Source organism: Caretta caretta, chromosome 2, assembly GCF_965140235.1.
Source record: "Caretta caretta isolate rCarCar2 chromosome 2, rCarCar1.hap1, whole genome shotgun sequence".
NCBI lineage: Eukaryota > Metazoa > Chordata > Testudines > Cheloniidae > Caretta > Caretta caretta.
In genome coordinates this window covers 228,506,403-228,532,450 of record NC_134207.1, presented here as the reverse complement: position 1 = coordinate 228,532,450, position 26,048 = coordinate 228,506,403, and the positions used below count along the sequence as shown (strand labels likewise).

The 26,048-nt window shown below is 44.4% G+C and overlaps 1 protein-coding gene across 1 annotated transcript in view; it reads left to right on the top strand.

The window, feature by feature from the left end:
• The first annotated feature begins 9,822 nt into the window (after window positions 1-9,822).
• NMT2 (N-myristoyltransferase 2) overlaps window positions 9,823-26,048 on the top strand; it is a 55,167-nt gene continuing 38,941 nt past the window's right edge. The window contains exons 1-2 of the mRNA XM_048838043.2: window positions 9,823-10,045; window positions 23,815-23,950. Coding sequence (XP_048694000.1) covers window positions 9,936-10,045; window positions 23,815-23,950 — 246 coding nt within the window. The 5' untranslated portion in view covers window positions 9,823-9,935. The remainder of the gene's footprint in view (window positions 10,046-23,814; window positions 23,951-26,048) is intronic.

The following is a 26,048-nucleotide window of genomic DNA, read 5'->3' as shown; positions in this document are numbered from 1 at the left end:
ACTAACAACAAGAATTTTTGCTATAAAATGGGGACATATCAGTTGGAAGAGAGAGAGGAGAATAAAGACCTGAGCATATTGGTTGATCACAGAACGACTGAGGCATCAGTGTGATTTTGCCGAGAAAAAGGCTAATGCTGTCCTAGGATGCATCAGGCGAAGTATTTCCAGTAGAGACAGCGAAGTGTTAGTACCATTATATAAGGCACTGTTAAGACCTCATCTGGAATACTGTGTGCAATTCTGGTCTCGCATGTTTAAGAAAGATTAATTCAAACTGGAACAGGTGCAGAAAAGGATTACTAGGATGATCTGAGGAATGGAAAACCTATCTTATAAGAGGAGACTCAAAGAGCTTGGCTTGTTTAGCCTAACCAAAAGAAGGATGAGGAGAGAGATGATTGCTCTCTATAAATACATCAGAGGGATAAATTTCAGGGAGGGAAAGGAGTTATTTCAGTTAAGCACCAGTGTGGACACAAGAACAAATGGATATGAACTGTCCATCAACAAGTCTAGGCTTGAAAATAAGCAAAGGTTTCTAACCATCAGAGGAGCGAAATTCTGGAACAGCCTTCCAAGACTGAGCTTGATAAATTTATGGAGGGGATGGTGTTAGGGGGCTTATTCCTTCACCCACTTACTTCCCTGGTCCTTCTCGCATGAACAGAGAGCAACAATACCAGAAGTCCAAAGGTGCAAACAATTCGATGTTTATTGGGGTGAACTTCCAGCAAGCATGATTCCAGTTTCCTTCTTTAGTGTCCCCCTTCTCAGCTCTGACACCACAGAGCCTTACACCTGTGTCCCTGTTCCCATTCCTGCCCTTAGCCAAACATGATTCCAATTTCCTTACCCCCATTCCCTGTTCCCATTTCCCCCTTTAGCAAAACATGATTCCAATTTCCCCACCCCCATTCCTTGTTCCCATTTTCCCCACACACACACCCCCACTCACTTCCTGATTGACTGTAGACTATATAGTAAAACTTGAGTTCTGCTTAGCTATACCTTAACCAATCATTTTACTGAAATTTAACTAACCAATCCTAACATATTGTAACATGATTATGTAACCAATTATATCCCACCACCTTAATTAGTTTACACCCAGCAAAATTAATTATACAGCAGACAGAAACAATCACAGAACCAGACAGAGATTATACAGACAAACAATAGCAAAGTGGGAACTATAATGACAAAACAATACAGAAGTGAGGATTTCACATCCCAGCTATTGATAAGTGAGTTCTTGCCAGACAGGATGCTATCAAACTAAGTTTCCTTTTACATTTTCTAGGCACTTCCCTTTCTCTGGAGGTGATAGGCACTATCAGGACAGGATTGTATTCCTAACAGCCCAATAGCACCTTATTTCAATGTGACTAGTTTGGAATGTGAGGATGTGACCTGTCACTTCCCAGCTTATGGCTGCCTCTGTTGCTTAACCAAAGGCCTTAATCTAAGAACAGGGCCTCAGACTGTCACAGTAAGAGAAAGACCTTACACTGGCAGACAGTGATTTTGATTCTTTCTTTTATACCTCTAACTAGCCAAGTGATAATAATACACCTAAATTCTTCGAGTACAGGCCTTTACCAACAGGCCTGAATATCTATATTCTAACAGATGGTATGATGGGACTGCCTACAGTGGCATGTGGCTCATAGTTAACTGCCAGTAGCAAAAATCCCCAATGGCCAGAGACGGGACACTAAATGGAGAAACTCTGAGTTACTACAGTGAATTCTTTCCCAGGTATCTGCCTGGTGGGTCTTGCCCACATGCCCAGAGTCTAACTGATCACCATATTTGGGTCTGGGAAGGAATTTTCCCCTGGGTCAGATTGGCAAAGACCCTGTGCGATTTTTTTTCCCCTTCCCCTGCAACATGGGTAAGGGGTCATTTGCATGTATAAAGTAGTGTAAATGATAGATTCTCTGTAATGTGAAGTCTTTAACCCATGATTTGAGGAATTCAGTAATGGTTAGGGGTCTATTACAGGGTGAGGTTCTGTGGCCTGCAATGCACGAGTCAGACTAGATGATCACAATGGTTCCTTCTGACCTTAAAGTCTGAGACATATCAATCTGAGACAGTTCCTCAAATTTGTCACCTAAAAAGAATGACTCAGGTGTGAGACTCTCCCTCACATCCAGTGAATACAATCAGAAAAAAATAATTTAGTCTCTCTGCACCGGCCTTGTCTTCCTTGAGTACTCCTTTAGCACTTCACTTGGCTTACAGAGTTTGTTTCTTTCTATTTTCCTCAGGATTTGACTTCCAATTTTTAAAGGATGCCTTTTTGCCTCTAATCGCCTCACTACTCTATTGTTTAGCCACAGTAGAATTTTTTTGGTCCTCTTTTATTTTTATTTATTTGGGTATACATTTAATTTGAGCCTCTATTATGGTGTTTCTAAAAGTATCCATGCAGCTTGCAAGTATTTCATTCTTGTGACTGTACCTTTAAATTTCTATTTAACTAGCTTCCTCATTTTTGTGTAGTTCCTTTTTTTGAAGTTAAATGCTATTCCTGGGGTGAGCTTCTTTGGTATTTCCCCTCTTTTCCCCCCCTCCATTATGTTAAATTTAATTATATTATAGTTGCTATTACCGAGCAGTTCAGCTACATTCACCTCTTGGACTACATCTAGTGTGGTACTTAGCACTAAATCAAGAATTGCCTCTCCCCTTGTGGGTTCCAGGACTAGCTGCTCCAAGAAGCAGTCATTAATGGTGTCTAGAAATGTTATCTCTGCATCCCATCCTGAGGTGACATGTACCCAGTCAATATGGGGATAGTTGAAATCCTTTATTATTAATTTCTATTTTTATAGCCTCTCTAATCTCCCTAAGCATTTCATAATCACCATCACTATCCTGGAGTGCAGGTTCCCTTTTGTGTACTTTTTTTAATCATACTGCTGCACTCCGGGTGGGAAGCATCTGTAATTGTGCCAGCTACAAAGCATGAAGGCCAAGCTGCAACTAATTTAAACTGATGCAGCACCACTGAAGTAAATGGAGCCAGTTTACACAAGATAGGATCCTGCATCATCAGAAACCATCACTGTGGATGAGAAACGTACCATTGACTAGTCTGCCCAACTTCATGTTTCTCTAAGGTAAATTTCATCTGCCATCATGCTGTTTCTTATAGCCTCCTGCTCTGCAAAACCATGATTAAACCCAGCTGGAGTGTCTGATTCCTCCCCAATTGTAAATTATTAGAAAAGACCTGCCTATGGTATATTCAAATGTCATGGATTCATCAAACACAACAGTCCGTTCGTAGCTACAGAATTTCCTTAGTTCAGCCTTACAGCTGGACCTGAGTTTATGCTGTGCCTCTCAGGAGACAAGTCAGAGCACCCCAGGACAGCCTCCATGCAGCTGCTCTGCTGCCTAGAATAGCAGGAGCACAAAGCACTGCAGCTGCACTCCCTCCGGTCCCCCTCTCCAACATGGCCCTAAGCTCAGTACTGCAAGGGATGACAGCACAGGGATTCATCCCAGCTTCTTTATGGACCCTGTATGCTGCTGGAGTCACATGTGGGGTCAGTATCTGGGCCGCCTGTTGGCAAAATCCACAGTGTCCTAGCTAAGGATCTACATGGCTGTAGTATTTACCTGCACTCCCATTTTCTATGTGAAGTGGAGAAAATCATGTGGAAGCGTAGAAAAATCAGACCTAACAGAAGATGGTTAGAACCAGGGGTATTTTTACCAAATGACTCACCTACAGTTTTTCACTTCCTCCCACTCAGCATTAGTAAACATAATGAATAAAACAGGTCTATTACTAACCATGGGGTGAACTTCTTTCCACTCTGAGGTGAAGCTGTTCACTAGAACCTGCCTCCTGTTGTTTAACTAGTTTTTAATTCACAACAGGGTTTTGTCCTTTTATCCTGTACTTATTTTCCCTTCTCTCTCATACAGGATCTTTTAAAAAAATACAAATAAATAACGTTAAGAGGATCACCTCTGTATAGTCTGACTTTTCCAAAGAATGCTAGCAGGTTAGTGAGGCATATTTTCCCCTTACAGCAGCAGTGATGCTTTGACTCTGTCAGGTTATACTTGTCCAAGTGTTAATTACACACTTCATCGGTTTTGCTGGAAGTATTAAACCCTCTGTCGATAATTCTCTGGATCGCTCTCAATTCCTTTTTAGAAGATAAGCACCACATGAACAACTTCCCCATATTCAGGAATAGTTGCTTTTTCTAAAGATATATTCCTTGTCAATATCGCTGCTATTTCCCACTTCCTCTTTAGAAGCCTTGGATGAATACTTTCTAGTACTGGTGATTTATTATGACTTTTTCCAGTTGTTCTGGAGGAGTTACAAGATGAAGAGATGGAGAAGACCTAGACTATTAAGTGCAGCTTCCTGCAAGCATAGGATGTAGTCCCTCACAGGTGATTTTACCAGAGTTTACTGTTCGTAATACTCTATTTGATCATAAGTGTACTAAAGCCACACGTCATTTTTCCATTAAAAAATGTTTTTAGAACATAAATTTTTTCATTTTCCTCAAGGGAGATGGATAATGTCAATGCCAAAAAAAGCAAAAGCTCCCACACCTTCTTTGCTGCCTCCCTTTCTTCTTTAATTGCCCTCCTAGCAACCTGGAATGAACTACAGTCACACATTATGGTAAAATTAAGATTTACCAACAAAGCAAGGACATGGTGCACACATTCATAGGACAGTGAAAGAAGTCGCAGAGGTTCTTTTTCTGAGCTCCTCCCTTCAGAGGTCTTTTAAATCAATTGTTTTCTCATCATTAAAGTGAGGGAATGGGAGTCAGAAGATGCAGAAATCTTAGACAAAAGTCAAAATTTAGAATCAGAGTAATTCATTAAGAACATGTAACTCCAAATTGGTTTGGTTTGATAAGTTTGCCTCAGACTTTGCTGGAACGTTCACCTTCAGTTTTAGAGCAAGTTTGGCAATTTTCCAGCACACCAATTTTCTAAGACAAGATTGGCAGTAAGGGGGTCCTAAAACAGGGCTGCTATAATGAAAGCTGCTTCTATCCTTACCACTTCTTCATAATAATATTACTACCTCAGCTAAGTATTTTGAGGCTTACTTCAGCAGTGTTTGTAAAGTGTTTTGAGAACCTGAGATGCAAGGTGCTATAAAATTGCAAAATACTATTATAATGCTTGTGACAATAACCATCAAGAATGATACTCCTGGTGGAGGCTGAGAAAAGCCCCGTGCCCAGAGTACCTATGGAAAATGGCTCCCTCTGCAGGAGGAAGAGAGGATCTGCCAGAGGCCTTTTAGGGGCAGACTGGAGATGAAGCCCCATTAGAACCATTGCACCCCCACCACACACCCACACACTCATTTTCTATCTGGGAGAAACAGAGAGGAGCAATCAGAGGACAATCTGTTATAAAGAGGAGCGTGATAAATTATTCTCCATATTCACTGAGGACAAGACAAATAATGTTGCAACAAAGGAGATTTAGGTTAGACATTAGGAAAACTTCCTAACTATAAGTCTAGTTAAGCACTGAAACAAATTACTGAGGGGAGTTGTAGAATCTTTGTCACCGGAGGTTTTTAAGAACAGGTTAGATACACATCTGTCAGGGGTGGTCTAGATAATACTTAATCCTGCCTGAGTGCAGGGGATTGGACTAGATAACCTATCGAGGTCCCTTCCAGTCCTCCATTTCTATGATTCTATAAGGCAACTGGCAACATTGCCAAACCTGAGTATTCAAATATCACAAGTCAGCCTCCCCAAAATTATGATGTGGATTAAAAATCAAGAGGTTTTTAAAAAATCAATAAAGGTTGAGGGTTTTTTTATGTGCTTTCTGGTTTCTGAACTTTAGAATGCACTAGCTTCTCATTTTCAAGCTTTTCTCTACAACCACTAGGACTAGAAACTTACTTAAAAAAAAAATCTGAGATTCTGATTTAATCACATGAATTCAGGAGCTGGGGATTTCTGAAATACATCAACTATTGCAAAAATTAGCAACGCCGAGTTGGAGAGCAGTAAGTGGTGAAGCTCTTGTGAAGGCACAGCTGGACTTTGGAAGAAAAAAGGAGGGACAAAGGGCTTAAGTGGGTCAAAGACCCTAAAATATAATAAACATCAAACATATTCCATATAGGGTAGGGCAATGGTGTTTAAAGCCTTTTTCATGCTATTTTTTCTAAGAACTCCTTTTCCTACTGAAAAGCTGAAAAGTAAATATCCCCAAATAGCTTATGTTCCTGCATGGGTCATGGGGAGGATTTCCTGCATTTCCCTCAACATGCTCATAACACTTGTAGTTCTGCATTAGGTAATGATAACTATAATCAAATCTCAGACTTTTCTGGTCACCTACAGGGTCAGGAAGGAATATTTTCCTTGATGCACAATTGGCCAGTTATAGTCTTTCCCCCTCCCTTCATCTTCCTCTTAAGCTTCAGAGGTTGGCTGTAGCTGAAGACAGGGACACTGGATGGGGTGGACCAGTGCTCTGAGGAGGTAGAGATGCCTGACTGGTGTGTCTTGCTCACATATTCAGGATCATACTGATCACCATATTTTGGGTCATAAAGAAACTTTTCCTCAAGTCAGATTGGCAGGGACCTTGGGGGCAGGGGAGTTTCCTTCCTCTGTAGCATGGGGCATGGTTCGCCTGCTAGGATCATCTGGACATATCAATTCCCTGCCATTTCCCTATTACAGTGGTTTTCAACCTTTTTTTCATTTATGGACCCTTAAAATTTTTTGAATGGAGGTGTGGACCCCTTTGGAAATCTTAGATATAATCTGCAGAGCCCTGTGGGCTGAAAAACCACTGTTCTATTGTAACAACAATATTTTGGGGACACCCATTCTGTTACCTGTTCTGTTCATTCCCTCTGAAGGACCTGGCATTGGCCACTATCAGAAGACAGGATACTGGGCTAGATGGACCATTGGTCTGACCCAGTATGGCCATTCTTATGTTCTTTTGACCCCTTAGACAGAGTCTGTGGACCCCAAATTGAAAACTGCTGTCCTAATGAATTCCCTGCCATTGCAGGGCCTTGAATGCCACATGCAGTTCAGATCATCTCATCTCAAAAAAAATATATTAGAATTGGAAAAGGTTCAGAAAAGGGCAACAGAAATGATTAAGGGTATGGAACAGCTTCCATATGAGGAGAGATGAAAGACTGGGACTGTTCAGCTAATAAAAGAAAAGATTAAGGGCAGGGCTGTCCCTAGCCATTTTGGTATCCTACGCAGCCCTCCCATGGGGGGGCAGGGTTGTGGGGGGCCCCAGGCCTCTGCGAGAGGGCAGGAGCAGGCTTGGGGGGCAGTGGGGAAACTGCCCCCCAGCATGAGCGAGCAGAGCGGGTTGGGGCCAGGTCGCTCCACTTCCTGCCACCCGGTGAGTGCAGGGCAGGTCCGACCCCGCACTCACGAGGCGGCAGGAAGTGGAGTGCCCCGACCCAGCCCGCTCCACTCTGCTCCCCTGGTTCCCAGGCTTTGGGTCAGGGGGGAACCACCCGCCCAGCACTCACCGGTGGCACAGAACGGGCTGGGGCCAGGTCACTCTACTTACCGCTGTTGGTGAGTGCAGGCCCATCCCCTGCTGCAGTCTTTAGGGGAGTAGGGGCAAGGCTGGGGCGGAGCAAGGGTGGGAAGAGGTGGGGATGGGACGGAGGCCATGGGGAAGAGGCGAAGCAGGGGCTGGAGCAGCACGCAGCTGCGTAGGGCACCAGGAAATTTGGCGGCCCATTCGTAATGCCCTACGCAGCTGCGTACTTTGCATATGGGTAGGGATGGCCCTGATTAAGGGGGGATATTATAGAGGTGTTTCAAATCATGAATAGTATGAAGAAAGTGAATAGGAAAGTGTTATTTATGTCTTCACCAAACACAAGAACGAGGGAACACCCGCTAAATTAATAGGCAGCAGGTTTAAAACAAACAAAAGGAAGTACGTTTTCACACAATGCACAATCTGTGGTATTCGTTGCCAGGGAATGTTGTGAAGGCCAAAAGTATAAGTAGGTTAGAAAAAGAATTTGATAAATTCATGGAAGATAGGTCCTTCAATGGCTATTAGCCAAGATGGTTAGGGATGCAACCCCATGCTCCAGGTGTCCCTAAACCTCTGACTGCAAGAAGGGGTGAACACTCAAAATTGCCCTGTTCTGTTTATTCCCTCTGGAGCATCTGGCACTGCCATTGTCAAAGACAGGATATTGGGCTAGATGGACCATTGGTCTGACCCAATATGGCTGTTCTTATGTTCTTAGGGGCACCTTGGTCTCCTCTGTTCTTTTTCAGTGACACACAACAGTTTAGCCCTGGTCTACATTTAAATTTAAATCAATCTAGTTATGTTGCTCAGGAATGTGTAAAATTCACACCCAAGAGCTGTAGCTAAACCAATCTAACCCCAGGTGTGGAATGCAGCTAGACTGACAGAAGAATCTGTCTATTGACTTAGCTGCTGTAGCTTGGGGAGGTAGATTACTTACATCAATGGAAAAAACACTTCTGTCAACGTAGGAAGCATCTACAGTAAGGTGCTACAGTATCATAGCCTCTAGTGTAGACATACCCTTAGTCTCCTGAGGACTGAAAAGTCTTAACTAAAGACTTTGGGCTTAGTATAGGGGTATTTGGGTTGATTTTATTAAAACAGAACTATAAAATTCATGAGCCACTATGATAGCATTAAGCCATATCAGACAGTATATCTATCATTCAGGCATTGGGGCACTTCTTGGATGGCTGTAGGCAGCAAGACTCCAATCCTTCTGTGACCCTAAGTCCTTAATGCCCACTGGCATAGGCCATACTGTCTCTGATCAGACCCAACCAACTCACTACATCCAACACTGTGTTAAGTATCATATGAAAGCTAATAACACGCTGGTTATTAATATCATTGCCAAATACATGTTAACTTTATATGTGAAGTTATGAACTTCCTCTGTATGATGTTTCTAAACACATTTACAACCAAACAGTCTAGCCTAGATAAAGGTGATGATAAGGTGTCCTAGACAAGGGAATGTGGGTTTCTAGAAAGCTAATAGGTTGGAGTGCTTTACTGTCTCTGTAGAGGCACCTAACGTAACACTTTCTCTGTGAGTGCCAGGGAGAGGGACTGGTCCCTGCAGTAGGAAGATTTGGAGGCAAATTCAGGGCTAGAAAGGTACTAAGGTCAGCCTGCAAGGAGTAACCAGGTTGGGCAAAGCCAGGGTGAGGCTGTGGGCTCCCGGCAGGCAGTTAGGGTCAGAGCGCTGGGCCCAAGCTGCACAAGTTACAAGATGCTGACTGAACCCTTTACTGGCCTGAGTGAACCCCAAAATGTCACACATGCAATGAGCTCCATAGGGGCAGAACACTGCTCCCCTGCCTGAGTTTGCTGCAGGACTGAGGCCCAGCTACCACTGACCCTCAGGCTGGTACATTTCAAACAGTCAGAGCAGCCAGGTGCAGTATGCAGCCCCTTCGATGCAAGGGGGGCAGGTAGAGCCAGGCCAAGTGGCCAACCTCAAGATCCCGATTCCCAGCTCTCCCAGCAGTTTGGAGGTGTTCGGTGCGGCCAGCTCAGGTCAGTCTGAATTCCAGCTCCAGCCTGAGGTTTGGCTGCCATCCGCCCCCAACTGGCAGGGGCCTGCGTCCAGCTCAGGCCCCCCTCTGAGGGCTGCTGTGGGGCTGAATCAGCTATTTAGGAAGTGGCACCAGCGGTGTGGGCTCCATGAGTCAGCAGGGCTCGTGCGGCCGTTACCTGCCGGCCAGGGAAGCGGGGGTGGCAGCCGGGCTGGGGGCTCCCGCTCCCCGAGCAGGGGGAGGACAGCAGCTAGAGGGAGCTCCTCCGGGCCGCCTCTGCCTGTGCGCCCCGGTTCCTTTCATAGGCTTCCAGTCCCTCCTCCCCGCCCTCCTTCCCCCGTGATGGCGGAGGACAGCGAGTCTGCGGCCAGCCAGCAGAGCCTGGAGCTGGATGACCAGGACACCTGCGGCATCGACGGCGACAATGAGGAGGAGGCCGAGCACGCCAAGGGGTAGGCGGCAGCGCTCGCGGCTGAGCCGGCGCGTCCGGCCCCGGCTGTAGCACGGCCCCGGGCGCGGGGGCGAGGAAAAGCGCTGGGCTCCCTCCGGCCCGGCCCCTTGCTGCAGCGGGGCCCGGGGCCGCTCCGGCGGGGCGGGGAAGGCAGCGCGGGGCCAGGCTGAGCGGTGGCCCAGGTGCGGAGAGGGGCCCTGCGGCTGGCTGGGCTGGAGCAGCGCGGGATCGCCGTAGCTGTTGTGCAGGGCGCTGGGAGGCGGGAGGCGGGAGGCAGCCGTTCGCCCCGCGCCTCCTGGGAGCCTGAAGCGGGGCCTTCCTGCAGGGGGCGGCGGCGTGGGGCGGGGAGCTGTCAGCGGGCAGGTTCCGCGCTGCGGGGCCTCCAGGGAGGTGACAGGAATCGGAGCCTAGCCCCCCTCTGCTGCCCTGCTCGGCGATGCTTGCTACCGCGCCAGCGTGTGAGCCTGGCTGTGGGAGCGCCCCTACCCCCAGCTTCCTCTGGGGCCGGGCCGGTCTTCTGTGGGCATCGCGTCCGGCCGGCTGAGCCCCTTGGCGGGAGGTGGGCTCTGTTCCTGTCCCAGCCCTCAGTGGAGGCACGAAGGGCTTGTGCTTGGAGATCAGTCACCCTGTTTGCAGCTGGCGGCAGCGTCTCCTGAGTTAGGTGAGCTGCAGTTTTTGTGTGTATGTAAGCCCCGACTCACCCAGCGCGGTGAGATGCCCTTGTTTCCAGCAAGAGGAGGCCTTGAGTAGAGGGTGTAGCCAGCAGCGTGTCTGTGAAGAAGCATTGTCCCTAGGATAACTCTCGGGGGAAGGAGGTCACATACTGGCAAATCCGTACTTACACGCGACCCCCCATTAAAAATCAACCTGATACCACAGACATTTCCCCATATATACAAGAGCCCTGTGAGAGAAACAGGGCGGTAAAAGGTGGCATTTTATTGCCTTCCTGTTTAGGAAGGAATGGGATAGCATCTATTGTGTTTTTATTTACCATGATTTTTCTACTTAGGACCTCTCCAAAGCTCTTCTAATTCACTGTATTTCTGTGAAGTTAAAAGATGCCCCTCTATTTTCCCTTAAGTCTTTTTGTTTATAGCTTTCAAACAATGGCAAATATACAGATCTCCTGAATGATCAGGATAGACTCTATGGAGAAAATAGGAAGATATTTTAAGGACTCTTGAATTATCCACCTCAGTCTTGTCATTCATTAAATGAAAATATTCCTCCTCTCAACACCACCTACTGTCCAAAAAGAAACGTGTATAAATCTACTTGTAATTGGAGTAGGGCATGAGTGTCTAAAGTCATTAATACAGCAAGTATATTTTAGTAGTAGTCCCTTCTCCTTATTATTCTTAATCACTTTCTAAAAACTCATCTTACTGTGGATTAAACTTTGTCTCCTGTTTCTGGATGAGAAACAGGACAGTCTGTCTACTTATATACAGCCTTGATCTTGCAAAGGGATCCAAATGTGTGACCCCCTTACGCATGCTCAGAGTCCCATTGATTTCAGTGGGTCTCAGTGTGGACATAAAGGACCACTTGTGGTTCTCGCTGCTGGATTGAGGCACTGGGGGGAAACAATGTTTTAAGAGTTAATTACATTCAAATTTATATTCTTATCTTTAGGGTTAGAAATATGTTAGCAAAGGGAAAATACTGTGGCAACTAGGAGTGGCCATGGTGACCTAAAATAGAAATAGGTTAGCTTATAAACAACTATATAAATATCTTCTTAGTCATTAATTTCTTATTCATTAGGGAGACTTATTCACTTCCATAGGTGATTATGTTTGAGAATGTATGCTGTTTATTGTCTGCTGTCCCCCAGGACTTGCTTGGCAACAAACTGCTCTGTACCTTAAGTGTGATGTAAAAAGTCTTTAATTTAAGATTTACAAAGACCGACTCCAGTTTTTCTTGTACTGCAACTTCCTCAGCATATTCATGCCTTGCATACTAAAATAGCTGTGTCGAAAATAATTATAGTAATATAAATTTGGAATATTTAAAAAAGGAAGAAATTGTGCTGTGCTAACTTGGAGCTTTAATTTTGTTTGTTTGAAAGAAAATTCCAGCATTTCTTAATTTCTAAATACATTAAATTAGTACCACTGAAAATACAGTATGATTTTACATTATTGTCACCAATGGGTCACACTGACATTCCAAGCCAGTTCAATAGCCTGCTAATGGTTGTCTAGAATTTATGCTTGGTAACTTAACTGTTTGAAGTCCAATTTCTCTTCTTTTCTTCTGTTTTTATTACTTTTCCTTGATTGATCTATTTCTGCCTTATAATAGAAGTCCAGCCTTCCAAGCCATTGAACTAGGCTTCTTCATAGGCATAGTGAGTGCAAGAAGCAGTGTTTAAGAAGGAGCAAGGGTACAATTACGCATCCCTACATGGTGATACATAACTTGCAGCAATACTTGCAAAGCAAGGTAACTGCAGTCTTTAAATGAGAAGTAATATGGTCATGGGCTATACACAATTCTTTTTGCAATCTGTTAAGTATTATGATGAGTTCTCCACAGAAGCCAGTTTTTATGGGTGAGCAATAAATGAAAAATAGGATACTTTCAGATACTATAAAGTTTAACAAAATGAGTGGCTAGATCACTCCAGTAAATCCAGATCACTCCAGACAAATAAATGATGGGTGTTGTTAGTTTCATAGGACTTGTAATATACAAAGTCAGGTATGAAATTCTGAGTTACTGCTGTGTTTTATCATCTTTTTTTGGCACAATATCTGCTATTAATTGGAAGTTTTGTGTAACGTTGGCACTTTTTGTCAGTTGAGGTACTCAATCAAAAATTCCAACAGTTATTATATTGAAAAGCCATGTCAGAAACTAGTAACTGAAAACCCATGCTGTTGCATAGATGTAATTTGTAAAGTCATGTATGTAAAACAATCTGAAAATGGCTCAGAACTTAAAAATTGGAGAGTAACAAACAGTGATTTCCAGTGATAATTAAACCTGGTGATATTCTAAACGGAGCTGTCAACCATGCTTGTAGCTGTTTCCTTTGCCTCACTGATTCAACAGACATTCTGTGCTTCAGAGCAATGTTCTGGGTTGTTGTGTTGATTTGTGTACGGATTGTGTTGTGCTGGGAGATTTATGTGAGTGGTGAATGACACGTGAGGCACTACATGCATTTGGGGTTTTTATATGTGCTGGTTGTACTGTTGTGTGGGTGGTTTTGAAGAATTGTGGCAGTTGGGCCATCTGGGTAATGTCACTCATACAACCAATGACACTCTTGCATGCAAATTAGCTGTAGAGTAAGGGTGATAGTTGGTTGAGTTACCTCTGATATCACAAAGGTCTAGGATTCCTGGCATGGCATAGATACATGTCTTACTGTCACATGGATGTAATTTGTAAAGTCAAAATGGCAGAGAACTTAAAAATTGGACAGTAACATATCATGAATCCCACTAATTGAACCTGGTGATATTCTGAACAAACAGAGCTAATAGCCATGCTTGTAGCTCTTTCCATTGCATCACACTGACTCTACAGAATGTATAGGATTCAGAATGACAATCCTGGAATATTATTCAGTAGATTACAGCAAAACATAACAGCATTTTAGCATTCTGCTCCAGAACTGAAAAATTCAACATCCCCGTACAAATTCCCTCCTCTGCTCCCATTGTGATGTTTTTGCTTTTGATGTTACTTTAAAATTTTCTTTGAGATTTCAGATTAGTTCCTATTGCACAGATATGCCATGGAGTATTTACAGGCTAACTTGGTGCTTTAAAATATGGTCATGGCAAGTGTCTTGCTGAGGTTGGAATAGTCTGCATTAGTGGTACTGAATATTTAATTTTATTCTGTCTCAGGCTTTACTTTTCTTATAGGGAGAGGTATTGTTTATCGTGTGTCAGTCTTTGGTGTGAATACTATGGAAATTAAATCACTTCTTCAAACTGTAGCTTGACATTTAAAATTGGGTCATACACTGTTGACCATAAATAGTGCTGTGACATAGTGATGGTGGATTGTGTGTGTGCATGCGTGTGTGTTTAATATGCTGTGGACAGCAGACCACAGGATAAGTATTCAATAGAAAATAATACAGAACTCTCTAGGATGCAAGTGTCTGTGCCCTACACATCTGGTCCCATTTTCAGGATGCAAGATCATGTATGTTTTGTGATTCTCATGTGCTAGTCTCCTTTTTCTCCCTCATCTCTGAAATCTGTTAAGTTTGCTGTCTGCTACACTCTGTTCCACTTCATAGGAAAAGACTGTTTCCAAAACGGCTCCATTAGTAAATGTACTTTAAAATAGGATTAAATAAATTAACTCAGTGTTTTTAAATACAGTTTACTTGACACCGCATTTCCCTTTCTCTGTAGGGTCTTTCAGTCAATTCTCAATGGCTCTTTGCATAGGAATTCTGTGATAGAAAGGGCACAGAATTTTCAATAGACAGCTTCAGAAAGATTGTAAACATCAATATGAAATGCTTGTATGAGTTTTTTTTAAAAACACTGTAATAGAACACTAAGATATAGCATTGTTGAATGGCAGCTTTATAAACATGTTTTTGTCTAAGAATTTTTTCAAATTTGTTTTTAAAGAAATGTGTAACTGTGTTAGTCCAGAACTTGGCATACAAAGTCTGAGTCCTGAAGTGCATTCTTAAAAAGAGATTTGTAGAGCAAAGGGACAGAAGAAACACATTAGTTTAACATTCTGAATGTTGGCATGCTGTAAGTATGGCACTTTTGGTTTATTACTAAACTATAATTCTTGAAGAAAGCAGTGTGTTTCCAAAAATTAGCCCAAAAATGTTCACCTAGCTACTGTTGTGTTAACAGTGAACTTCAAAGGACGTTATCAAGGCTTTCTGGTTCAAAATATTTTCTCTCTTGATATAGTTATGATCTAATAGGAGAGGGGAAACGTCCAGAATCTTAATATTGATTTTTTAAAAATATAGAAACTCTGAGCCAAATATAGCCCTGGTGTAAATATTATAACTCCTGAGTTCCATGAAATCAAACCCATTTACATCAGATCTGAATTTGGTCTTATATCGCAGAAACCATTTAAAAAATCTTTGTGGTCCCCTGAAAAAATGCTTTTGTACACTGTTATTGACAGATGCAGAGCCAAAAACCACTGTTCGGAAGAGCTGTGCAGGTAAAGAGCTTGGCAGCCAAAATGACCTTAAACACCTGAAAGATGGGCTTGTTTCTGAAGTTCAGAATTTTTTTACTTAAATTTATGGGTAGTGGCAACTTTTAATAGAGATGTTGGTGTTTGAAAAAGCTGGTTTTGTTAAAGGGATACTGGGTATTCAGCAATACAGTTTAAAATAACACTCAATGATGTGCTTTGGGAAAGATGTTAAGATCCATTCAAACATAAAAGGAAAAACAGCAACTGCCGCACTGGGGATAATATATAATACTTTGCACTTCTTTAGCCTCTTCCATCTGAGAATCTGAAAGCTTTGCACAGATTTTAATGAATTAATCTTCTCAACAGCCATATAGGGAAAGTAAATCTGTTTCTGAGAGGATGGAACAGAAGCTCAGAGAGGCTAAGACTCACCCTTATAAAAATGTGAATGCACTTTTTCACACTCATGTAAAACAGCAGATGTGCGTCCACAAGTAGAAAGGAATATGTGGGTGGAATTACAGATATACATGCATAACTGTTGCAGACATTTGTAAAAATGTGGGCCTAAATAACTTGCCCAAGGTCACACACATAGTCTGTTTCTGTGGCAAAGTTAGTCTATCTTGAGGCAGAGCCAGGTCTCTTGACTCTGCTTTTACTTTAAGTAAGGCCTGGTCTACACAGTTTTTGTAGCAGTATAAATATTTTGGTTAGGGATACCATTTTTTTTTAACTGATATGCCAGTACAACCCACTATGTGGATGTAGTTAATGGTGTCTTATACCAGAATTGCTATTTCCCCTTCCCCTTTATATCTGTATAGCTGTGTCCACACAGTTGTACTTCTTTAACTATGCAGGTACAGTATGGAGGGGCAACCAGGTCAGATTTCACTGCTGTTGTGACTATGTACCTGGAGCAGTGCTCTGGCAGCAGGATCCCTGTTTAAAAGTGGTCAGGGCCATGGCTGCTTGTCTCTGTAGCCTATGGAACCTTAAGCAAGTGCAAAAACCTTGGGAGGGGGGGATTTACACCCTGCAACTCCTCCTAATTGGTGTCTCAGTTGAATGGGTGCAGAATCAAGATCTACGAGACTACAAAAACTGGACAGTTAAACATGGTGTGTAAATGACCAATTGTTCAGGTACAAATATGTAGTGTATGTAGCATGCCCTTTGAACGTCTACCTTATAGGATATTCTTCCTTCTTATGCCCACATGCAGCTACTACAATCTGAAAGTGATTTATGTGCTGGACTAGTGAAGGAAAGTCTAATATTCTCCCCACCGCCAACCCCAGCTGTAAAACTCCTATAGTCCTTTCAGTTCAGTAACTGAAGAGAGTTAGAAATATTGAAGGTTGGGGCTTGTCTTTTATTGCTTTTGCCCTCAGCTCTGCACAGTCACTGTTTCTAATTTGACTCCATAGTCAATAAAAGTCGCTGACCACTGCTGAATCTTTCTGCCGCAAACATGCCTAAAGAAAAGTGAAGTGAAGGACAAACAGATCTGTCTTTTAAAATGTTTCATATTCTGTGAAATGTAATAGTAATGAAAGGCCGATTTAAGCAGCTGACTCTACAGAGCATCTCTGCTTCTGAACATTCCTGTTGAGCGGACACCCTGTCAAAGAGAGAAGAATATTTCTTTTGGACCAAGCATTGTGAACATTTTAAAATTGAAGGTTGTGAACCGAAACTGGGATTTGAGTAGAGGCATACTTTAGAAATGGTAGGGAGAGGGATTATTCAAACAAAATGTTTATTTAGCACTTTTAATGTTGCTGATCTGCTTTATTTTCCCCTCAGCTGAAATCATAAACAAAATCAGAAGTAGTTTTAAAAAGATGGGTCTGAACACCACCACAAAGTATTGTTCTCAGCTGTCTAACTTTTCATATGGAGTCACACATGTTTAAGAAGAAAAAAAGCAACCCTCTCCTGGCCAAAAAACCAAATTGAGTATCCTGGTATAAACATGATTTCACAGGGAGAACATTAGTTAGACTTGACAAAGCACCATTCTTTCCCATCATTACCAAAGTGACATTTTTGAAGTGTAGTAATTTCATTATTTAACTAAACCAAATAAAACATTGACCTTTTAACGATCTTAATGAGCAAAATTCCGCCATGGTGTAAGTCAGAGTAGCTCCCATTGAAAAGTATGTGAGTTGCACCCACTTATCCCAGAGTGAATTGGGATAAGTGGGCCCAGTGGAAGTGCATGTTAGAAGAACAGTGTTTGTAGTCCCACGTACCAGAGCTATATTCAGGGGTAATGCCACTTTTGCAGTTCAGCTTAGGGATCAACTAGCATCATTCTTCTGTCATCAGTAAGATGCTGAGGGGAAAATCAAAGTTTAGTGGAAAAGATCAAACCAACAGAAACATTAGATTTAGTTGAGTGTGTTTATTAATATAAACAATATAGAAAATGACTTAATTTTGTTTAAAACTGTAAGGCACTCAAATGTTTTGCTTTTGCCATAGTTGTGAAGTCCTTGAAAACTTAGGTCTGCTTGCACACATTTCAACTGACTCATAGCTATAACCTCTATGTGGACCTTTAGGACTGTTCTTTTATTATAGCGTACACGTACCAACAACTTAACACCCAGGCATACTAAGTAATTTTAAGTATGATTCTTTTAAACAAGTATATCTTTTAACTGTCTAGGCTGATGCAGGTAATAAACATGATTCCAGAACTAAAAATTCTCTCTGTGCCTCACTTATGCAGCTCAAATTCCTGTTTCTTCTTTGAGTAGATGCAGCCGTGTATTACACGTAGGTGTGTGTATGGCTCAGGCACTGGAGATGGTGAATTTTGCCAAGGAGTACCCATAGAGGGGCAGCATTTGCACCTTGTGGCCACAGCCCCTCCCCTGGTTGTATGAGGCGGTGGCACTGTCCTGACCCTCCTCAGTTCCTTCTTTCCACCTGTAGCAGGAGTCAGAACTCTGTGTGGTCTTAACTTCATAATTTCTCACTATTTTAGTGTCTTCTAGTTGTATATAGTTAGTAGTACCATTAGTGTTAGAAAAAAGAAAAGGAGTACTTGTGGCACCTTAGAGACTAACCAATTTATTTGAGCATGAGCTTTCGTGAGCTACAGCTCACTTCATCGGATGCATGTAGCTCACGAAAGCTCATGCTCAGATAAATTGGTTAGTCTCTAAGGTGCCACAAGTACTCCTTTTCTTTTTGCGAATACAGACTAACACGGCTGTTACTCTGAAACCTGTCATTAGTGTTAGGTTAGTGTTAGTTGCACTTAGTTAAGTGCAAGCCCTCACTGGGATTTATACATTGTATGTCCTGTGCGGGAGCGACCCCTAGCAACGATCCCCACACACGGTGCTTGCTGTGCTTGGCGAGGGCCCACGTCAAGGAGTGGTGTGTGATCTGTAGATTGTTCATGAAACTGACTCAGGTAGCTAGGGACTTTCACCTAAAGCAGCACCTGCTCAAATAGACTATGTAGCCGGCTTCGGCACAAGGCCCTTGTTGGATCAGAGGTCACCCTCAGGTTCTGGGGGTGGTGCCCCTTTGCACTCTGGAGCAGGTGCCTCTCCAAAGAGATGGAGAAGCTGTTCCCTGTTGAGTGTGCCGAGGAAAAGGTTGCATAAGACCAACTGAGACCACTCCAGGTCTTGTGGGGTCTCTTCCAACTTCCCCAGGAAGAGCGTGGACCGGCACGAGGCTAGTGCCAGTTCTCAGGATGTGCCTAGTATCCAGTAGGGAGGTAGAGACCCTGCACCATCTACTCTGGTTCTGGCTCTGGGGGTCCATTGGGTCTGGTACTGACAAGGGTGACGCTGACACCAACTCTTTCCACATTAGCAGTGTACCAGGCAGCTATAGACTTCCTCTCCCTTGGCCCAGGACTTTGCCAAGTCTGCATTGTTTATAACCCAGTTGGCTGGGCAGGCTTCTAAACTCTTGGGTCTGCTGGCACTGCACCCCAATGTTCCCTTCCACAGCCTGTGGAAGAAGGACCGGTACCAGACTCGGTATAAGTTTGGCACCAGAAAACTCCTTGGCATCGGTGCATGTTACCATGGCGGCTCTCACCTCTCTCCACTTGGGCACCATCATCTGCTTCGGTACTGCCACTGACTTTGGGGTTGACACCACTTCTGGCACTGGTGTATTTGGTGCCAGCAGTAGTGCTTCCATCATCAGTCCTGGTCCCTGCCTCGTTCTGGGTGATGGACGAGTCAGACCAGTTACTTGCTCCCTCAAGACCGGATCCACCTTTGTGCCTGGAAACCTGAGGTGCCTCGGCGTTGGGATCAGGTTCTTTCTCCTCCCATTCTTCATCACCTGACCCACTTCGGAGACCATTTATGGAGTACTATGGGCACTGGGATTGGCACTCATCTCACAGTTGGGAAGGGGTGACTACTGGCCACCAATGCCCTATCCTTACCCGTGGTCTCTATGGAATCCATGGGACACTCCTGGATTGTGGAGGTCATGCTTCTCGGCTTGCTCTAAGACAAGGTCGCCAGCCAGATCGGTGGTGGGAACTGTGGACCCACCGCAGATTCAGGCACCAGTGAGCCTTCCCTGTATGGAGCTGCCCCTTCCAGCTCCACCAGTCCTGGAATGAGAGCCCATTAACCACCTTCTCTTCGTCCCCAGGTGATTCAGTCTGGCTCTTCTTTTCATAGATATTTAGGCCAGAAGGGACCATTATGATCATCTAGTCCGACCTCCTGCACAATGCAGGCCACAGAATTTCACCCACCACTCCTAAAAAAGACCTCACACCTATATCTGTGCTATTGAAGTCCTCAAATTGTAGTTTGAAGACCTCAAGGAGCAGAGAATCCTCCAGCAAGTGACTTCTTCTTCTCCAGTACCAGAAGATTTCAAGGCCTATCAAGACCTTTTGCGGCAGACCCTTTGCAGCATTTGTCTGCTTCCCTGGGCATTCAGGCAGAATTCCTGCAGGAGGAAACCCATAAATTAGTGGATATTCTGCAGCCGTCTGCTCCTGGGAGAGTAGCTCTCCCTGTCAACGATGTGCTCCTAGAGCTGCAAAGATCCTCTGGAGTACACCATCTTTGGTTGAGAGCTTTTACTCCCATCCAGACCCAAATTCCCTAGTTGAAACTGCAGTGAACAATAGGGCCTGGCAGGGCAGGTTTAAGACCACTCCTAAGCACAAAGGATTCCAAAAGGATGGATTTAATGGTCAGGAAGATTTACACCTCCTCCTTCTCTGCAAATGCAGATTGGGAACCAGCAAGCATTCTTGTATGATTTTTTAAATTGGACAGCTATGTCTTAGTTTGTGGACCAGCTGCCCTGAAACCTCCAGAGAGGAACTTCGGGCATTTATCAATGAAGGCTGCTTAGTGGTCAAGATGTCACTGCAGTCTATGCTGGATATCACAGACATTTTGGCCAGAGTGATGGCTTCTGCAGTGACCATGAGAAGGGTGTCCTGGCTGCAGAATTCAGGCATTGCTTTCAGTGTGCAGCAGGCCATAGAGGATTTACCCTTTGATGGCTGGGTGTTGTTTTCAGACAAGACGGATGAGACCCTGGATTCCTTCAAGAATTCTAGGTCCACCCTATGTTCCTTGGGGGTGTATACACTGGCAGTGCAGAGGCGCCACTTGGTTGGCCAGCAGCAGCAGCAACAATACCATCCATAACACATCTTTGGGTAGCCTTTTCTTCCCTTGAGACAGTGGGATTACCCCAGACAAGGACATAGATCCTAGAGGAGGAGGCAGTCAGGTCTGGCTGGTCACCCTGCCCACAAGCAGCGTTTTTGACTCCTTGGTCCAGAGTGGTGGTCTGATCATCACTTCCTTGACCCATCTCTATTCAGGGACAGGCTCACTGGCTTTTATGATGCTTGTGGCTTGATTACAACTGACACCTGGGTCCTAAACACTGTCAGATTGGGCTATGCTGCCCAGTTCCTTTCTACTCTTCCCCCCGCAACCTCCCTCCCTGTCCCTCTTTAGGGATCCCCTCACAGGATCCCCTCCTTGAGCAGGTCTACTCATTACTGGCCATAGGAGCAGTGTCCTTTGCCAGGCCCTTACCAACCAGGACTGTTTTTACCTTCAGAACACCGGGGTCAGGCTTCGATTCCTGGTATTTCCTGGTTCCCAAATCCAAGAGAAGGATAAGACCTATTTTCCACCTCCGCATCATCAACAAATATATCATATCCATGATGTTATATAGGGTCACCCTATCAGCTAACCTCCTCATGTTGTCTGGATGACTGGGGTGCTGCTCTGGACTTTCAGGACGCTTACTTCTATGCAGTGATTCACCTCAGCCACAGAAGATTTCTCCAGTTTGTTGTGGCAGACTGTCATTTTCAGGAGGCAGACCTTCCCTTCTGTCTTGTGCCTCCTGGGTTTTTACCAAATGCATGGTCATGGTGACTGCGTACCTCAGGAAGAATGGAATCCATGTCTTCCCAGATCTGGACGACTGGCTACTCAAGGGTAGGCCCAGGGAAGAAGTCCTTTCTTGTTTATGCATTACACTGTGTTTATTCAACCATCTGGGTCTCATCCTAAATTCCAGAAAGTACCATTCAATAAATGGAGCTCATTGGGGCCCTAATAGACTCTACGAGTTAGAGAGCGTTTCTGCCAGCTGACCATTTCCAGACATCTTGCTGTCTTTGTCTCGGTCTGCTGTCTTTGTCTCAACCTTCCATAACAGTTTGCATATGCCTGAGGCTCTTAGGCCACATATCTACATGTATGCAGGTGGTTCAGTTCACGAGTTTACACTTCTGCCCTCTTCATATGTGGCTCAGGACTGTTCACTATCCAACTCTTCACCCCCTAGACAAGTTGATCTGCCTTCCTCCATTGATCCTGGACTCCTTGCAGTGGTGCCTGGTTCAGGGCAATGTATATCAAGGTGTTCCCTTTTCCCAGCCCTTACCAACCAGGACTTGTCACCAATGCCTCCCTGATAGGTTGAGGAGCACATATGGGGTCACTGAAAGTTCAGGGCCTGTGGTCAGAGCAGGAAGCTCCACTGTATATCAGTGTCCTGGAGTTTTGAGCCATCTATAATGCCTGTTTCACTTTCATAGACCACATCAAGGGGTTGGTAGTTCACATATTTACCAACAATACCACCATAATCTATTATGTGAACAGGCAAGGGCGAGCATGCTCAGGGATCTCTGCCAAGAAGCGATCAGGTTGTGGCAGTTCTTCATTGACGAGAGTATTTTCCACTGAATGCATCCGATGAAGTGAGCTGTAGCTCACGAAAGCTTATGCTCAAATAAATTTGTTAGTCTCTAAGGTGCCACAATACTCCTTTTCTTTTTGAGGATACAGACTAACACGGCTGGTACTCTGAAACCTGTCATTGACTAAAGTATCACTCCAATAGCCATTCACTTGCCAGGATCCAGAATCATCTCGTGGGCCACCTAGCAGGAATTTTTCACTGAGCCACAAATGGTCTCTGAAGCCCAGCATTCTGCAAGTCATCTTTGCAGCGTGGTGCATCCCAATGATCAATCTGTTCGCTATAAGGGACAACAGGGAATGCCATCTCTTTTGCTCTCAAGGGCTTCAGTCCAGGTTCCCTGACTGATGCCTTCCATCTCAGCTGGCAGTCGGTTTTCCTGTACGCTTTTCCTCTGATCCTGATCATTCCCCAGATCATCCTCAAGCTGAAAACTCATCCTCGTTGCCCCAGCATGGCTGAAGGAGGGTTGGCTTTCTGACCTTTTTGTGCTGTCAGTTCAACCTCCCATATCACTTTCTCTCCATCCCAACCAGCTCACACAGAATCACAGACGTACTTTGCACCTCGCACTCAGCTCCCTGCATCTCACAGTGTGGTTGCTCCATGGTTGAATGATGCATTCATTCTTCCCAAATCCTTTTGTGGGCTATTGATAAACATCAAGAGTATCTGAGGGCATGGGGAAAGATTTTCAAAAGCATTTAAGGTATTTAGGAACAGAAGTCCCATTGACTTTCAGTGTAGCCTGTGCACCTAAATCCCAAAGGCACTTTAGAAAATCCCACCCATGATTCATTGCTGGAAATATCAGAAATGTTCATGTTGTGTTTGTGGTTATAGTGTTTCTAGTTCAATGCAGAGTTATATTCTGAAATTTCAATTATTACTTCTGCAGACATACATAAGGCAAGTTTTAGCTCTAGTGCATTACAGTACTATATTTCTCTTCCTCCCTGAAGTCTCCTGCCCCTTTCTTTCTGCAAAATGACTCCTGCTAAATAAAATTGTTCAGCGAGACATTACAACTTCTGCTGTATATGTAAAAACTGCCACTTCATGTTTCTGCGAAATAAAAGCCATGGGGATGGCATTGACTGTTACATGGTGCCCAAATGCCCTGTAAATTAGGGGACTGAATGGAAAGCAAATGATCAAGTTAACATAGAGAACTTTTCTGCAATTTACTCCTTTGTTTGTCCTGATTTTTTTCCCTCCTTGTGTCATGTCTGACTGTTACTAGTTTTCATATGTAGGAATAGTGGTTTTTCTAAATTTAACTTTCATGTACTTCAAGCTTTGTGGTATTGATTTTTCTCATTTTACCTTCTCTGAATTTCCTGACAGAAGTCCTGGAGGGGATTTGGGAGCTAAAAAGAAAAAAAAGAAACAGAAGAGAAAAAAGGAGAAACCAAACTCCGGTGGCACCAAATCAGATTCTGCATCTGACTCCCAGGAGATTAAAATTCAACAGCCTTCAAAAGTGAGAGCCTTGTTTTATTTTAACTTCTGTGGTTTCCTGTGAAAGTGGGTAGTGCTGCCTTAACACTCATTTGAATCGGGCATGGGTAGTTTGGGTTATTGTCATGATTAAAAACGAAAGGACAAGGAACTATATGAGAAGGTGAATATGTTCAGTAGTTGGCAGCCTTTAAAAAGCTGCCTTTGGTATGCTGGTGATTACCAGGGAGATGTGTTCTGTGGAGGGAGGAGGGGACAGCTTTTTCAGTCGGTTAACATTCAGGTTGGTGGTGGCCTTGTAGCAGAGAATTTTAATCTGCACTTGTAATGTTTTAGTAGCATATTTTGTGTTTGATAAATTGCCTCTAATTTAGCCTCATTCTAACTTGTCCGGATTTATACCCAATTTTTTGAACAGTGCAGTGCCATCTGGTAGTGGATTTCAGAGCAGGGAGGCAAGTCTATGCTGACTGCTGCACTTTGAATTGGATCTGTCTTCAGCAGCTGCTGCTGAAGAGGTTGTGGAATCTCCATAATTGGAGATTTTTAAGAGCAGGTTAGACAAACACCTGTCAGGGATGGTCTAGATAATAATTAGTCCTGCCATGAATGCAGGGGACTGGACTAAATGACCTCTCGAGGTGTCTTCCAGTCTTATGATTCTATGATTTTATTTTTGAGAGGAAATACCAAACAAAAGGTCTGAGGAAACTTCTGTGTCATGGGCATCCACACTTTGATAATGCAAGCCTCAGGTGTGGAAACAAGCAGCCTGTTGCCTTGAAGTCCACACCTAATTAGCGTAAAATGGAGCAAGTTGCACTTGTCCTCTTTAGTACTGAGATACTGTCTGGGGAGGCTCCAGATCCATCCAGATCTGTGCCCGGGGCCCAATTTGGGGGCCCCTAGCAGGAGCCCGTAACTTGGGTAGAAGTGTGGGGGCCACCGGTGCTGTAACTGTGGCCCTGCCCCCTGCTCCTCCTCTTCCCCCAGGGCACTGCCCCTGGCCAGGCCGAAAGCCAGTGCTGGACAGTGGTAGGAGCCTTCCAGGGAGCCTGGGCTGCTGTAGGGGGAACCCTGGATCCTCCGCCTGCTCTGTGTCGGGCCCAGGGTACCCAAGAGCAGCTCCCAATCCGTGTCCCCACCCTCCAGGGCACGCTGCTGCTGGTGGGACCCAGAGGAAGGGACTCTGGTCTGGCCTCCTGCCCCCTCCCTTCCCAATGTCAGGCTGCTCCTGTTGCTTTCCTCCTGCTTCCGGTGGCAGGTTGCCCCTGCAGACACCTGGGCTTTGAGCCCAAGGCAGCAATCATGTGTGGCACTGCTCCTCCTATTGCCTCTGGCCCAAGGCTTGCAGTTTGGGGGGGCAGTGCCCTCCTGCCCTTCCCAAACTGCGCCCATGCCGCTGCCATGCCATGCCTGCCCGAGGCTACTATGCCGATGTTAAAAAGTGGGCAAGCATGGCCCTCCCATTTTTAAAAAGTTCCCAGTTCTGGCACTCCTAGGCCCCCATGGTATGGGGCACCAAATGTTCTTTGTGCCCAAGGCCCCAATACATCTTAATCCGCCTCTGATGTGATGGTCCATTTTCACCTGAAAGTCTTCTGCTTTAAATCAGAATGTCCCATCACACAATGGGATATGTATCCTCCAACGCTCTGTGTTAAATATGATATTGGCTGTGAGGCACATTTGGGCTATCGACCATGCTTTGACCACGTTATTCTAAGTAAACGGGGAAAAACATGACTCTTAAAAATATGTGGCTTCAATTAAGAATTCCAAGTGATACAACTTAGAAACCTTACGCTGAGGAGTGAGCTTCATAGCACGACCATTGATTGTGCCCAAGTAGGGAGGTTGTCTCATCTGATTAATGCAGAGAAACTCATCCTCGTGCCATTAGTCCCCCTGTAAGATCTGTCAAGTGTAATAGTGTAAGCTGTTTATTTCAGGGGAGAAATTGTGTTCTGTTTTGCTGGCATGCTGATACATTATGTATTATCCACTCTCTAGGGCAGTGGTTCTCAAACTCTGGGTTGGGACCCCAAAGTGGGTCCCCACCCCATTTTAATGGGGTTGCCAGGTCTGGCTTAGACTTTCTGGGGCCCAGAGCTGAAGCC